General features: G+C 34.8%; 1 protein-coding gene across 4 annotated transcripts in view; it reads left to right on the top strand.

Annotated features, from left to right (window-relative positions):
• Positions 1–16,955, top strand: part of ATRNL1 (attractin like 1) — an 861,353-nt gene that overhangs the window by 190,516 nt on the left and 653,882 nt on the right. For all 4 annotated transcript variants that reach the window (XM_055248210.2, XM_055248235.2, XM_055248225.2 and 1 more), the window contains exons 14-15: positions 6,908–7,040; positions 11,354–11,535. In XM_055248210.2, the coding sequence (XP_055104185.1) occupies positions 6,908–7,040; positions 11,354–11,535 (315 nt within the window). The remainder of the gene's footprint in view (positions 1–6,907; positions 7,041–11,353; positions 11,536–16,955) is intronic.

Here is a 16,955-nt window from a genome sequence, read left to right as displayed (position 1 = left end):
TACTACATAGGAGGGGAGAGTTGGTATACTCCTGAGGTAGAACAGTGAAGGGGTATTGCTACCATTGCCAGCTGAAAACAAACTGCTTCTAGTGATCTTTACTAACAAATTTCAAGAAAGAAGCATTTGCCAGATGTTTAGCTGCTCGCCAGTTGCCAGGGAATGTGTTAATTGCCCAAGCAATGAAACCATATCTGATAAGGCAATTACAATTGGTATTACCACTCGGTTAAGCTTATGATAATTCACTGTTATTCTCAAAAATCCATGTGTCTTCTGCATAGACTAAATAGGCAAACTTCATGGGAATATGGTGGGAATTATCACCCCTGCATCCTTTAAGTCCTTGATTGTGGCACTAATCTTTGCAATCCCTCCAGGAATAGAGTATTGCTTTTGGCTTACCATTTTTCTACATAGAGGCTGTTCTAGTGGCTTCTTCTTGTCTTTTCCCTCCATAATTGTCCTCACTCCACAAGTCAAGGAACCAGTGTGAGTTTTCTTTCAGCTGCTGAGTGTGTCTATTCCAATTATGCATTCTGGAACTGGGAAAATAGCCACAGGATGGGTTTGGGACCCAGTGGGCCCACTGTGAGAGGGACCTGAACTCTATTGATCATCTGGCAGTCATAATCCTCTGACTGGTGGCCCACAGTGATGTTTTGGGTCTCCTGGAATTAATGTCGGTTTAGAACCAGCATCTAGTACTGATACTGATTATTTCCCTTTCCCCAGTGCATAGGTACTCTAGTAAAGGCTGTAAGTCCCTTTGGGAAAGGCAAGGATAAAGATGAACAATATACCTTTTTGGTTGTGTGTTGCGGTCCTTTCTTAAGGGGGCCCAGCATCCCCTTCATTCAAGGGCTTGTGGGTCTGTAAACTGGCTCAATTTTGGAACTTAATTGAGGAACTGTGACACTCTGTATTTATGATTCAGGTTAGAGTTTTCTTTACTTAGAACTTTTCTGCTTATAGAAATCAATTAGGAATTTAGTAGGATTTCTATATATTTTACTCCCAGGAGCAACCTCATGCTCAACTCACCAATGCCATAGATGTAAGCAAGTCAAACTATTCCAATTGCTGCTTTAACTCTGCTGTTCATCATCGTAACCTCACCCACCTTGCCTTGTTAGTTGAGTGCTGCTACCTGGCCCCCGCCAACCTAGATCGAATTATTCCTGTTGCATTTATGTTTCCCAATTCAGTGGCTACACTTCCCACTGCAAGGCTGGGCATACAGAAAAGAGCAATCATGGAGCTCTTCAAGGATGCCAACGCTCCCCTCCCAAGTTTATTCCTTTCAATAGTGGTGAAAGGTGTGTCTTCTGCACCCTCTCAGTGAGGGTGAGCAGATCTTAAAGGACAAATCCACTCTAACATTCCAATCTCCCTAAGCCATTAAATGTCTTCTATATTAAACCAAGGCAGATCCAGCATTTCCAAGTCACTCACTGTGGGCCACCTTTTGGTCTATGTTTTAGCCAACTAACCAAAAGAGCCCCTTCTAACTCTCTAAGCTATAACATTAAATGTATAATTTCTGCTTAGTGAGCCCATATCAATAAATTTTGCCTGATCCAACTTTATGTTTCGTCTATCATTTTCCCATACTTTTACCGTTCTGAAGGCTGGGAAGTCCAAGATCTTGGTGCTAGTAGATTTGGTATCTGGTAACAGCCGCTTTCTGGTTCACAGAAGATGTCTTTTCACTGCTTCCTCCCCTGGTAGAAGGGGAGCTCTTGTGTCTTCAACCCCTTATAATGGTGTTATCCCATATATGAGGACTCCACCATTATGATTAAATTACCTCCCCAAAGTTGCACCTCCTAATAACATCACATTGGGATTGGGTTTCAAAATATGAATTTTGGGAGATGCAAACATTCAGCCCATAACAGACATTTACATATGAAAATACAACATATCTGAGTGAAAACAGACATATCTTAAAAATTGTATTATGTAAATTGCTATCATGTATTTACAAAGTGGCGTTTTGCTTTATATTTTATTCAATGATGATGTGTTAACAAGGAAAGCATTGGGTGAGATAGTGTAAGAGAGCAGATGGTACTCACTTGTAATTTAGAATTTGATGTAATGTGTCCTTTAGACAGTTTTATCAAAATGTCTTGTGATTAAGCTAAACCAAATGTTAATGGCAAAGAGAGGTCTTTGGGATTTCAGTCTAGATTATGTACATTGATATCCTATTTCATATAGGTCAAACAATGTGCTTTATTCTCACATATTTTCATTTAAAATTTACATCTCAGTATGTTAGAGTGAAGATCAGTAGAGTAGTGGTTACTCTTCATAAGTGTGTCTGGTTCATTAGGCCAAAAATGCCAGCTATGTTTCAGAATAATAGCTTTCTTTTACCATTGATTAACTTGACTCTATGTGTGATTGAAATATAATTTCATTTTTTGTACTTGTTTAGTATCAATAAATGACTATTTTTCTTAATGAAGAGCAGTAGAGTTATTTGGATGGAGACTCTGTTACCATTGTTATTCTAAAGATTGACATAAAACTATTATTCTTTTTCTTATTCCAACATGTTTGGCAATTCTCATGTCATTTTTATAGGTTATTTTATTTATCTGATACTTCAGGTAAATTTATTTTTAGTTAGCTATCAAATGTTTAGAGCTATACTGTAATGATTATATAGAATAATGCTATATTTATTTATATACTGTATGAAAACAAAAAATTATGAATCAGAACAAATAATAAGAAAATTTATGTTTCTAATGAAAATGGAGTGGTTGAAAAAGTCACAAAATGATTTGAAATTTACAAAAATGTATCTTCTGTAATTTTTTAGGATGAATAAAGATAAAAATTATATCTGGGTACTTTTTATCTGTTACTTTACAGTAAGTGTAATATGCTCTAATAGAAATTAACACCTTTGGAATGGAGGTGATGACAATGTATTTTATGAAGGAAGTGGCTTATAAATAAATACTTGGTGAGTGACATTTAAAGTCTCTAAGTGGTTAAAAATTGCTTCAATAAATTTTATCTATAGGATAGCTATAACTTAAACTCTTAACTTTATTGAGTGAAAACAAATATTTAGCTCCCTTACATGAGAAGGCCTGAGGTGTTTATACCTATAGTCAAAACAAAACAAAAAGATTGAGTTGGGGGCTCAATGTTTAGCATTAAATCTTTGTATTTTTTTTCTTATAAAGTAGAGCCACAGGAAAAGCTGAGCCAAAAACTTTAATATCTATTTTTCATGAGTTAGGTTTTATCATAGGTATTGATAATATGTGAATTATCTGAACCTGGATATATGTAAGGAAGCACCATCAAAGTTTCTATATTGTCTACTTTTTTTCTTTCTTGGAAATTAAATTTTAATCTCTCAATGCCAGGATTAGTTGAAATATGATTACATTATGTAGCTTTGGACATAAAATAAAACTTTTGCAGATTCTTTGAAGCCTCAATGGAGGAAATGTGACAGATATATACAGAAGAAAACTCAGTTAACCAGAACCATTATTTAGTGTCTGTGGAAGTAAAATTAGTTTGAGTTGTTGTGACAGTCATTTATCTTTTTATATTGTATTGGATTTTGATAAAGCATCTCTTTACCTTTTACTACTTTTCATTTCTGCCTCATTCCCAGGGGTCTGCATGATACTTTTATTAAGACTAGAACCATTTCATGTCATCATTAATGGAAATGACTTTGTACATGATTTTATTTTTTGAATTGGAAGGCTGTTTTCGAATTCACTGGAAAAAGTTTTCATTAGATGGTGCCTGTTTCAAATTATGTAATTTGCACACTTTATTTTTTAATAAACATTCATTCCAATTCCAAGAACAATAGTTTAACTTGTTAAAAGAAAAACTTAAGACAAAATAAATTTAGCAGAGCTTATTTGAACAAAGACTGATTCATGAATTGAGCAGCATTCTGAACCAAGAGCTTCGGACACCTCCACCTATCAATGTGGGCAGGAAGTATTTTTAGACAGAAAAAGGAAGTGACATTTAGGAACATCTTGACTGGCTACAGGTCACCATTTTCCCTATATGGGCATGGTGTGATGAGGCATTTGCCTTGTATGGAAGTAGTCTGATCAGTGGCAACATGTGTTTGGCTGAAGCTCAGCTGCTGTGATTAGCTGAGACTAAGCTATCAGTTATAAGAATACACTCATAAATTAGGTTGCAGTTTGTTTACATACTAAATCAGGCCAAATTTAATTTAATCTCCCCTTTTGGCCAGCTGTCAGTTTTGAGAAATTGACCAAAAACCTTAGGCACTAATACTACTTTCTGTCACTATCATAATGGACTTGTTTGGTCTGAATATGGAATTCACAATTTGCAATGTCAAGTCAGTTGGATGATTTTTTTTATATTCTCTTTGTGTTTTTGTTATTTTAACTATAGTGAGACCATCTGATGTATAACAGATGGCTGCATATGAACATTTAAGACTTGAGAGGGGCCAGGCACAGTGGCTTACACCTGTAATCCCAGCACATTGGGAGGCAGAGGCAGGTGGATCATGAGGTCAGGAGATCGAGACCATCCTGGCTAACACGGTGAAACCCCATCTCTACTAAAAATATAAAAAATTAGCCGGGTGTGGTGGTGGGTGCCTGTAGTCCCAGCTACTCGGGAGGGTGAGGCAGGACAATGGCTTGAACCCGAGAGGTGGAGCTTGCAGTGAGCCGAGATTGCACCACTGCACTCCAGCCTGGGCGACAGAGCAAGACTCTGTCTCAAAAAAATAAATAAATAAATAAAATAATAATAAAGACTCTAGAGAGGATATGTCATACTAAGGAGACTGTTATAATGACTATCATGAGGGTAATATTAAGAGACTGAAGTATACTTCTTAATAGGTGCTCCCATGAATCAAATTGGTCAAAATCAAATATATCAACAACAAGCCAGAAGAGGAATCTGCTTGTTTTAATCAATTGTCTTGTTTGTTGATTTCTTAAAACTGAATTTCTATCATGTCGGACATAATTTTCCAAGGGCAGTAGGAGGTGTCATATGTTGCACACACTCTTCCCTCTTCAGTTAACGGATAGGCCAAAGCAATCATGTTATCTAAAACAACTTTAGCAAGAGAATTTAAAGATGTTTGATGGGCAACTGTAGCCAATTTCTGCTATAGTAGCTAATGTTTCAGACAGATTTCTAATCATAGTCTCATTTACATTTATGCCAAGCCAGGGAAGGAGCATTCTACCAAAAGATGCCTGTTTAGAGATACTTAGACATCCTGGCAAACTCCTCTTTATTCTATAGTTAAATTAAGAGGTGTAGACCAATGTTCAATTTCCAATTGGTTATTGGAAATAATCCTGACATTTCTAACGGTATTACTGTTAAAATCCGTATTTGACGTTTTCCACTTATTGAGACATGGAGTTGCTCACATATATGGTTGGTTGTTAAATCCTATACAGATAAAAATATACCCTGGAGAGGCACGACAGACAGTTCCTTTCCTTGTGTGTTAGGGGCCACAGTAGAAAAGCACTAGTAAGATTTCTCCATTATGAAATCATTGCATGGTCGAAGGATCTTGACAATTAAAGGGATAGGTGATAAATTTCTCTACAAACTGTTGAATTATCTTTCTTTTGGTTATCCTATTCAATTTCTGTCATAATGTAACTGCAAATCCCTCATTATAGGTTTTGACTACTGTTAGATTTAAACAAAGAACCTGATGTGTGAATCTAAAAGCCTAACCCTATACAAAGGACCAGATACTGCTCTTAGAACATCAGAGAAATTTGTTAGAAGGTGAAGCAGAGAATCTCTAAGATCATTTAAGGATTTAGGTTTAACATAACATATCCAACATTCAGTTACGTTCCCTGCAAAAGCTATTGATTATGAAATCATAATAAGCATGTTATCTTCCTGGGTATACATAAAAAATAAAAACAGAGAAAAGAGGAAAAGGACCATGGTTTCATGGTGACTATGGAAAGAAGTCTTGATCCGTCCTCTTGGGAAAGCTGTTCATGTCTAGGATGTCATTGTTTCTGAGGAGAAAGGTCCCTGGTCAGTTTTGCCTTGAGGTTTCCAGTGGGTGTACTGTCCTGAGACTGGAAGGGTCCTCTTAAATTGAGAAATGTGGATCCAAGGCTCCGGCTCAAGGCCCTGAAGTTTTGCTGCAGAGAAGAACTTCGTGTAGTCCCTTGCAGCTGACTCCAAGGGCAGTCTTTCTCTGGTGTCTCTTTTGAAAAGACCCAATCTCCAGGGTGTAAACCAAGAAAGGTCTGGTTGTCATCAGTTCATGGGGGCTTCTTCTATCTGGTGAAAATATACTTTGGCAAAATGCATTAAAGCCTTGCAATATCAAGTCATGTCAGAGTTTATAAAAGCAGTAGATACATGAGGTTCTATTATTAGGGGCATAGGCCTTCCAGTAACCATTTTATAAGGGGTCAATCTATGTTTTCCAGTGGGAGTGGATATGATTGCCATTTTAATTTGTAATACCTTTGAACAAGGCAGTGTAGTTAGCTTTGCCTAATGCCATTGTGTTTATAATACCTTGTTTGAATATTTTGCAGTTTGTCCATTGAAACACATGCCTCTATTGCTGTGATTGGCTGAGACTCAGCTATCTGTTACAAGAATATGCTTGTAAGTTAGATTGCAGTTTGTTTAATCCTAAATTAGGTTATAGTTCACCACTTATAGAGGCAGCTTTAGGCCAAGTCTAATTTAATTTAATAAACTAATGAAATAAGAGAGAGTCTGATTCAGTTGAATTGTATTTAGAGTTAGAAATGTTTATTTTAAAGTTCACCAGAGGATTTAAATATACACTGAAGTTTAAGAATCATTGCTCTACAAAGGTGAAAAATAACATGCTCTTTTAATTTTCTAGTCTGTCAAGAACTACACCAAATGTCATGTGAGAAATGAGCAGATTTGTAACAAACTTACCAGCTGTAAAAGCTGTTCACTAAACTTGAATTGCCAGTGGGATCAGAGACAGCAAGAATGCCAGGCTTTGCCAGGTAAAGATTTCAAAATTTAGTAAATGAGTTTATGGTCTACAGATAAATACTGACATAGAAAAGTACATTTAGTAAGGACACTACATTTTCTAAAATTAAAGTCATAACAAATATCAACCTATAATATTGTAGTACTAATAGCACTGTTTCTACAAGAAAAGTTTTTTGATTACATATTTGCTTCCAATTATTTTAAGGTGTTCATATGTTTATGATACTGTTGAATTGATTAGATAATTTTTTATTGAAAAAAATCTTAAAAATGTAGAAAATAATAAGCATTCAGACTTAATATTCAGATTTAACAAATATTAACATTTTGTCATATTTTAAGTGCCCTTTATTTTCCAAACTCAGTGCATATTTTCGTTATATATTATAACATTTATAAAAAATATTTTAAGGCAATAATAATATACAACATATTTATTATATATTATATATTTTGCCTGTCTGTATCCCAGAATATATATATTATATATTTTCCCTCTCTGTATCCCAGGGTTTTAAAAATATTATATATATAATATATTAACAATAAATACATAAATATATTACTTATATAATATGTAACATATTTATTAAAATTATATATCTAGTAATTTTAACTATAAATATATAATTTATATATTTAATAAATTTAAACCATAAATTTATATATTTATTATATTACATTTAAAAATATATAATATAAATTATATTTTTATATAACATATTATCCTATATATAATATACTTTTATAATAAATACATTTCTTATAATAAATGTTGTCTGCTTTTATGAGAATCTGAATTTTACAAACTACAGCAAAGCTCATTTTTAAAAGTAATTTCATTTTTTCACAGTTAACATTGCTAGTGGATGCTAAGTACTCTTCCTTTGAAATGTAAAAGATAAAATTAGAAAATTGAAAGGTAATACAGGCATTTAACCAGTCCTGCTTGTTATACAGATAAACTGAGATCCATGCTGGTTAAGTGATATGCTCAAAATTATGTGGCTTGTAAATAACTGAGTTGTAGCTATTAACTAGGTGTTTTATTTCTGTTTAGTATTTTGCCTCTCTTTATCCCAGGGTTTTTTTTTTCTTTTAAAGAAAAGTGTCTGGCCTATGTAATTCTAAAACATATTGGAAAATTCCATCACAGAATTTGTCTGAAAGAGAATCTTTCTTACAAGTTCATGTAATGAAAATCAAAATTATTCTGCCTTTAAAAATACCATTGAGGCCAGGTACAGTGTTTCACGCCTGTAATTCTAGCACTTTGGGAGGCTGAGGTGGGTGGATCACTTGAGGTCAGGAGCTGAAGACCAGCCTGGCCATCATGGTGAAACCTCGTCTGTACTAAAAATACAAAAATTAGCTGGGTGTGGTGGTGGGCACCTGTAATTCCATCTACTCCGGAGGCTGAGGCAGGAGAATCACTTGAACCCAGGAGGTGGAGGTTGCAGTGAGCAGAGATCACGCCATTGCACCCCAGCCTGGGTGACAGAGTGAGACTCTGTCTCAAAAACAAACAAACGAACATACCATTGAGGTGCTGGAATGTCATTCATACTTTGAATTTTGTTTACATACTGGCCCTTAAAGCTTTTAAACAGTGCGATGTGCATGTGTGCTCATTTTGAGAAAGATAGTATTGATAATGCAGTAGGCAGGATTTAAGAAGCAACAGTGAGATGATACTAAGAAGTTGAAAGTGGTATTGATCTCTAAGAATTAAACTATAAAATGAAAATGTAGATCAATGAAAATATTTACAAAGTTTCCTTAAAATGACAAGGTTAATCTAGGACCAAAATAAGATTTGAATGAAGGAATGTATATATTTAAAGGAATATTACTTTGATAAGAATAGAAATTAGTTGCCAGTGGAAGTTTGGAAAAATGATAGTAAAATTACTTTTGGTAGTACTCATCTACTCATTCCCTAGGAAAAAAATGTTGCTTTGTTATAAAGGCTTCACTTGACCAGGCTATTATTTTGGAGATATAATGAAATATATTATGCACAAATTCCCTTTTCTTAATTCATAGTTACTAAGCAGCCAACTGGCTATATATCATTTGATTTCCATTCAGCTTATCTCAAGGAAGCGAATACTCTAAATAGAGGGCCCAGTCTGTAGAGCAGTTGTACAATTCCATGACAATTGGTGTATTGCATTTTTTTTACATTGATCTCATATGAGCTTGGCAATTTGAATTTATCTCACTAAACTCATTATAAATTAATTGCCTTCCTTTTAACCCCACTGCTAAGTTGATGCTCAATACTACAAAAGCCTGAAGTATAAAAATATTTGGTTTGGTAGTATAATTTAGTTTAGCCACAAAGGCCCATGCATTTGTTTTTATTTGTATGATTTGTCAATGAACTATTTTTGTTCTCACTAAAAAATAAATGAGGAGACAGGCAATAATAATCTAAATTCTTCCTTGATTCAGTAAGGTGAGAAAAAACCATAATTTAAGAAAACTTTTGCACTGTAAGGAGAAGTTTTTTAGTATTTTGGATTTAAAATGACTGGGAAAATTGAAACAGATATAGCTTCAAACTGAAAACCAGGACATGCTACACAGTTTTATTAAATAATAATTATAGTTTATTGAGGGATTACTTTGTTCCAATTGCTGTGAGTTATTCATGGTACCCAATTTAATCCTTAGAGCAGCAACCATGAATGAACAGGAGTCCCCAAGACACTTTCGAGTGGGTCCATGTGGTGAAGACTAATAGTACTGAGACATTATTTGCTTTTAAAATACTCCATTTGTTATGGGTTTACCATGGAGTTTTATAACGGCTATCTGATGTATGCTATTCCAATAGACTGAATGTAGAAGAAGGTATGAGAATATAGCTGTCAAATGCCAAATATTAAAGACATTTACAGAAATCTAAAACAATAAAAATAAAATATGCTATTAAGTTGTCATGTTCCCCTTCAACATTTTGTTATGAAATATCAAAACAGAAATATTAAAAAACAGAAATAATTGTGGAGAGGACACCCGATACCTACATTCTAGATTCTACAATTAACATATTGCTTTATCTGCACTATCCCTGATCTCTCTGCCTTTCCATCCCCTATTCATTCATTAATCCTTCTTTATTTTTTGATGCTGAGGTCTAATTTGAATTGTCAGCTACTTTCCCTTGGGAAGGGAATTTGAGATACATCTCCTTTGGGCCTATTTGTATACCATAGGGGGCAAGACATCTCAGCAGCTGGAAGAGTGCATTTATAGTGGGGTTTAAAATTATTATTTTAAATGAATAAATAGATGTATTTGTTAAAGTTACCTTTTTAATTTTAAAACCATTTTTAATTTTAAAACGCTCCAAATCAGTAGATATAGCATGCATAAAGAGAAGTTCTGTGGGATCCTCAATAATTTTTAAGACTTAAAGACGAAAAATTTGAGAACAGCTGCTTTAAAACAATTTTATAAGAGTTGCAGCAATATATCCAAGGTCCTTCACACAAGGCTAGAGGCGCTAATACATTTCATATGATATAGAAACTAAAATGTAGTCTAACTTTATAGATCAGTATATTAATGAAACACTATTGTTAATTAGTGCACACTAAAGTTTAGCCTTATTAATATATTTATTATATAAACCTGTGTTTTAGAAAACGGTGTTTCAAGTTAATTTGGATTCTATAGATAAACCACTATTACTGAACAGTGTGTTTCATCTTTAGAAAGACATGAATAATTGTGTAAAAATAAACATTAGTAAGGAAAGATCATAGCTCCTTTACTAATCATAAGTAAAATGAGACTTCTCTACCCACACTTATGAAAGAATCAAAGAACCCAACTTATACCACAACTATATACCTGAGCTATAGAAATTAGATTTAGAGGTCAATTAGCTTCACTTATAGGAGTAACTTTGAAACTGCTTTTGTTATAAACTTGTTGTTTTTCTATTAAAGTAATCTTTTCTTATGTACACTAGACCTTGGGACATAAATATAGTAGTGATTTTACTTATTGAAATACCATATGCCAATATACCAGATGTTACACAGAAAACCTAGCAGTCAACACATTTAACAGATGTCATAGAGCCACAATTTATCTTATGTTTAAGATTTAAAGAAAAAATTGTGATGTTCTGCTTTCATTCTCTACCAAACTATTAGAAAAAATTTATTTGAAATATTATATTGAGATATTTTGTATGTTTTATTTCAAAAATAATTTAAACAAATACAGAAGTACTTTGAAATAATTGGAAAATACATTTGCTTTTTGGTAATCTAACAATAAGACACATTTTTTTTCTTACTAGCTCATCTTTGTGGAGAAGGATGGAGTCATGTTGGGGATGCTTGTCTTAGAGTCAATTCCAGTAGAGAAAACTATGACAATGCAAAACTTTATTGCTATAATCTTAGTGGAAATCTTGCTTCATTAACAACCTCAAAAGAAGTAGAATTTGTTCTGGATGAAATACAAAAGTATACACAACAGGTAACATTTCTACTTGTTTACATTATGGAAATATGCTATGATAATTTCATAATTATTTGAAATGATTTTTTTTTGTTTTAATACATTATTGTTGCTAATTTTAGAAATAAAATTGAAATTGATTTCTCAAGTGAATTGGCAGAAGACTTATTTTGTATAAGTAATAAGGTAATAAGGTTTTGTAAATTACCACTTTTTGCAGAGTAAACCACTGTATTACCTTACCAAGAAGTGATCTTATATGAATAGATGCACTTAAAGAGTATATAATTTAAGAATTATAACTCCACTTGGTATAGTGTGGCAGAAACAATTTTTGCTTGAAAACTTTTCAGAGCAATTATAGTCGATCCTTTGTATCTATGGATTCTGCATTCACGGAGTCAACCAACTGCAAATGAAAAATATTTTTAAAAAGTATGGTTGTGTCCGTACTGAACATGTACAGACTTTTTTTCTTGCCATTAGTCTCTAAACAATACAGCATAACAGCTATTCAATAACATTTACATTGTATTCAGTAATAATCTAGAGATGATTTTAAGTATATGGGAGGATATGGATAGGTTACTTGGATTACTATGCCATTTTATATTACTTAAGGGATGTGATATTTATGGATGTTAGAATCCACAAGGGACCTCCGTATCCTCCATGGATACAGAGAGATGACTATGTTACCAATTACTTGCTATATAGAAACAAGTAATGCTTACTTGTTATAGCTTACTTTAAAGAAGCATTGTAGATAGCATATCAAAATGGTGGACAGCATAAAATCTGGACATATGCTTATTTCTACAACTTAGTAGCAAGTTAACATCCCTAGCTCTATGTTTCTCATTTGTAAACTGGCATAATAATCATGGCTACTTCATATGTTTATTGTGGGTAATAAATGAGATACTGCATGTAAAGAATATAGAAAAATTTATTTTTGAGAGTTAACTTTGGTTACAATTTTTACTATTTCCATTTTAAAGGGTACTATTTTTATGTCTTTGTTCCCACTACTGCCATTACTACTATTTCCAGGAAGCATTATTTAGGCAATGAATTTTTAGGTAACTAAATGAATTTATCTGGTAAATAGTTAATGTTGAAACTGATGGTGCAAAAATGTCTTAATTTTTCTATAGTAAGTACATTTTTTTGTTCAAGCTTCTATTAAAATTTATTTTATTGTCACTGAAGAATTGTATGTATTTATGGGGTACATAGAGCTGGTTTAATACATATAATGCATAGTGAGCAGATCAGGGAAATTAGCGTATCCATTATCTCAAACATTTATTATCATTTACTTGTGTTGGCAACATTCAATATTCTCCTTCTAGCCATTAGAAACTATGTGATATATTATTGTTAACAACAGTCATCCTACATTATTATAGAACATTAGAACTTATTCATCTTATCGAGCTGTAATTTTCAATCCTTTCATAAATCTCTTCTTATCCCTCCCTTTCCCCTTACTCTTCCCAGCCTCTAATACCTCTCCTCTACATTTAACTTCTATAAGATCAACTGTTGTTTTTTTTTTTTAGCTTCCACTTATGAATGAGAACACAAGATGTGTAACTTTCTGGGCCTCTCTTATTTTACTTAACAAAATGTCCTCCACTTCCATCCATGTTGCCATAAATGACAGGATTTCATTCTTTTTTGATGACTGAATATTATCCCCTTACATATATGTACCACATTTTGTTTATCTATTTTTTTCTTGTTGGAAACCCAGGTTGGTTCCACATCTTAGCTATTGTGAATAGTGCTGCAATAAACATGAGAATGCAGGTATCCCATTGAGATACTGATTTTCTTTCCTTTGGATAAATGCCCAGTAGTGGGATTGCTGGAACAAATGATAGTTCTATTTGTAGTTTTCTGAGGAACTTCTATACTGTTCTCCATAGGGCTGTACTAATTTACATTCCCACCAACAACGTATAAGAATTCCCTTTTCCCTGCATCCTCACCAGTATTTTGACTTTTTGATAATAGACATCTGGAGGTGAGATGATATCTCGTTGTGGTTTTTATTTGTGTTTCCCTGATGATTAGTGATGTTGACCATTTTTTTCACACTTTTGTTGGTCACTTGTGTGTCTTTTTTTTTTTTTTTTTTTTTTTTGAGACAGAGTCTCGCTCTGTTGGCCAGGCTGGAGTGCAGTGGCATGATCTTGGCTCACTGCAACCTCCGTATCCTGGGCTCAAGCAATTCTTCTGCCTCAGCCTCCCGAGTAGCTGGGATTACAGGCGTGTACCACCACGCCCAGCTAATTTTTGTATTTTTAGTAGAGACGGGGTTTCACCATGTTGGCCAGGCTGGTCTCGAACTCCTGACCTCAGGTAATCCACCCGCCTTGGCCTCCCAAAGTGCTGGGATTACAGGCATGAGCCACCGTGTCCAGCCTGTATGTCTTCTTTTGGGAAATGTCTGTTCAGATCATTCGTTCTTTTCTAATTCAGATTGTGGTTTTTTGCTGTCGAAAATTTTTAGTTCCTTATATATTCTGGATATTAATTCCCTATCAAATGAATAGTTTACCAATATTTTCTCCTATTAGTCTGTTTTCATGCTGCTGATAAAGACATATCTGAGACTGGGGAGAAAAAGCGGTTTAATGGACTTACAGTTCCACATGGCTGGGGAGGCCTCAGAATCATGGCAAAAGGCAAGAAGGAGAAAGTCACATGTTACACGGATGGCAGCGGGGAAAGAGAGGGAGAGCTTGTGAAGGGGAATTCCTCTTTTTAAAACCATCAGATCTTGTGAGACTTATTCACTATCATGAGAACAGCACAGGAAAGACCTGCCCCCATGATTCAATTACTTCCCATCAGATCCCTCCCACAACACGTGGTAATTCGAGATGAGATATGGATGGGAACACAGCCAAACCATATAATCTCCCTTTCTGTAGGTTGTCTTTTCACTGTGTTGTTTCCTTTGCTGTGCAGAAGCTTTTTGTTTTTATATAATCCCATTTGTTTATTTTTGCATTTGTTTCCTGTGCTTTTGAGGTCTTGTTCATAAAATCTTTTCGTAAACCCATTCCTGAAGTTTTTTCGTATGTTTTCTTCTAGTAGTTTTATTGTTTTGGGCCTTAAATTTAGTTCTTTGATCCATGTTTTTGTTGTTGTTGTTGTACAGGGTAAGAGGTGGGGGTCTAGTTAATTGTAATGCATATAGAGATCCAGTTTTTCTAGCACTATTTATTGAAGAGATTGTCCTTTCCCCTATGCATGTTTTGGTGTAATTGTCAAAAATCAGCTGGCTGCAGCTATGTGAATTATTTGTGGGTTCTCTATTCTCTTCCATTGGTGTATGTGTATGTTTTTATACCAGTACCATGCTATTTTGTTTACTACAACTTTGTAGTGTATTTTGAAGCCTGGTACTTTGATAGCTCTAGCTTTGTTCATTTTGCTCAGGATTGCTTTGGCTATTAGGGCTCTTTTTTGTTCCATACAAGTTTTAGGATTGCTTTTCCTATTTCTGTGAACAATGTCATTGGTATTTTATAGGTAGTACATTGAGTCTGTAGATTGCTTTGAGTAGCATGGTTGTTTTAACAATATTAAGTCTTCTGATCCATTTGCATGGAATGTCATTCCATTTGTTTGGATACTCTTCAGTTTCTTTAATCAGTGTTTTGTAGTTTTTTTTTTGTAGAGGTGTTTTACCTTCTTGGTTAAATTAATTCTAAGTATTGTAAATGGTGTTACCTTCTTGATTTATTTTCCACCTAGTTCGTTGTTTGTGTATAGAAGTGCTACCGATTTTTGTGTGTTGATTTTGTAACCTGAAACTTTGCTGAATTAGTTTATCAGTACTAAGAGTTTTCTGGTAGAGTTGAAGTGGTGTCATTCCTCCAGGGTAATATCCGAGGTTCTTTGCCTCACACCAAGGAAATCAAGGACACAGACATACATGGAGTGACATTAAGAGCAGAGGTTGCCGGGCATGGTGGCTCATGCCTGTAATTCCAGCACTTTGGGAGGCTGAGGTGAATAGATCACCTGAGATCAGGAGCTTGAGACCAGCCTGGCCAACAAGGTGAAACGCCGTCTCTACTAAAAATATAAAAAATTAGCTGGGCCTGGTGGCGGGCGCCTGTAATCCCAGCCACTTCGGAGGCTGAGGTGGGAGAATTGCTTGAATCTGGGAGGCGGAGGTTGCAGTGAGCTGAGGTGGTGCCACTGCACCCCAGCCTGGGTGACAAGAGTGAAACTGCAACCCCCCACCCCCACCCAAAAAAAGAGCAGAGGTTTAATAGGTGAAAGAGAAAACCTTTCTCTCCTGCAGAGAGAGAGGGGCTCTGGAGTGGGTCTTCTAGTTCTGTGGTGAAATGCATGGGGTTTTATAGACAAGCTTAAGGAGGTGGTGTCTGATTTACATAGAGCCCAAAAGATTGATCTGACCAGGTGTGCCATTTACATAGTGAAGAAGCTGGCTGCCCCACCCTAATCTTTTATTATGCAGATGGGTTCTCTACTTGGCCAGTGCCATGTTGCCTGTTCCTTTACTGTACACGTGGTTGACAAAGAAAAGGGAAGATGTAGCCTCCAAGTTGAACATGCCTGGCCCCCACGTAGCCTTTACCTAGTGGCACAGCTGCCGGCATTCACTGGTGTAAGCTTCCAGCTTTCTTATCTCTGTCTGCTCTTTGTTAGAAAAATAATGATTTTGGAGCTGCTTTTTGTTAAAAGGGAAGGCTTGCTGAGGACTCTCTTACCCTCCCTATCTACCTAAATAATTTCTTTCTAGTTCTTGTATAAGAGTCTTAAGTTTTTCTCTGTATCATATCATCTCAAACAGGGACACTTTGACTTCTTCTGTTTCAATTGGGTGTCTTTTATTTCTTCTGTTGCCTAATTGCCCTGGCCATGGACTTACAGTGCTATGTTAAATAATTGTGGTGAGAACGGGCATCCTTGTCTTGTTCCAATTCTTAGAAGAAAGGCTTTTAGCTTTTCCTATTCAGTATGATGTTAGCTGTGGGTTTGTCATATATGGCCTTTATTATTTTCAGGTACATTCCTTCCTAAATAGAGGTATTTATTTATTTATTTCCTTCCTAAATTAGGTAATTCCTATGTAAATACCTAATTTAAGTTTTTATCTTGATGAGATGTTGAATTCTGTTGAATGCTTTTGCTGCATCTATTGAGATGATTGTATGGTCTTTGTCCTTCTATTGATGTGATATTTGATGTTTATTAATTTATGTAGGTTGAACCATCCTTGTAGCCCTTGGATAAATCCTTCTTGGTCATGGTGTGTATTGTTCTGATATTGTTGGATTCATTTTGCTAGTATTTTGTTGAGCATTGTTGCATATGTTCATCAGAGATATTGGCCTCTAGGTTTTTTTTTTTTTTTTAAATGTCCTTGTCTGGTTTTGGTATCAGTG

The sequence above is a fragment of the Symphalangus syndactylus genome, chromosome 2 (genome assembly GCF_028878055.3).
Source record: "Symphalangus syndactylus isolate Jambi chromosome 2, NHGRI_mSymSyn1-v2.1_pri, whole genome shotgun sequence".
NCBI lineage: Eukaryota > Metazoa > Chordata > Mammalia > Primates > Hylobatidae > Symphalangus > Symphalangus syndactylus.
The sequence above is the reverse complement of the archived record's forward strand: the minus strand, read 5'-3'. Positions and strand labels throughout refer to the sequence as shown.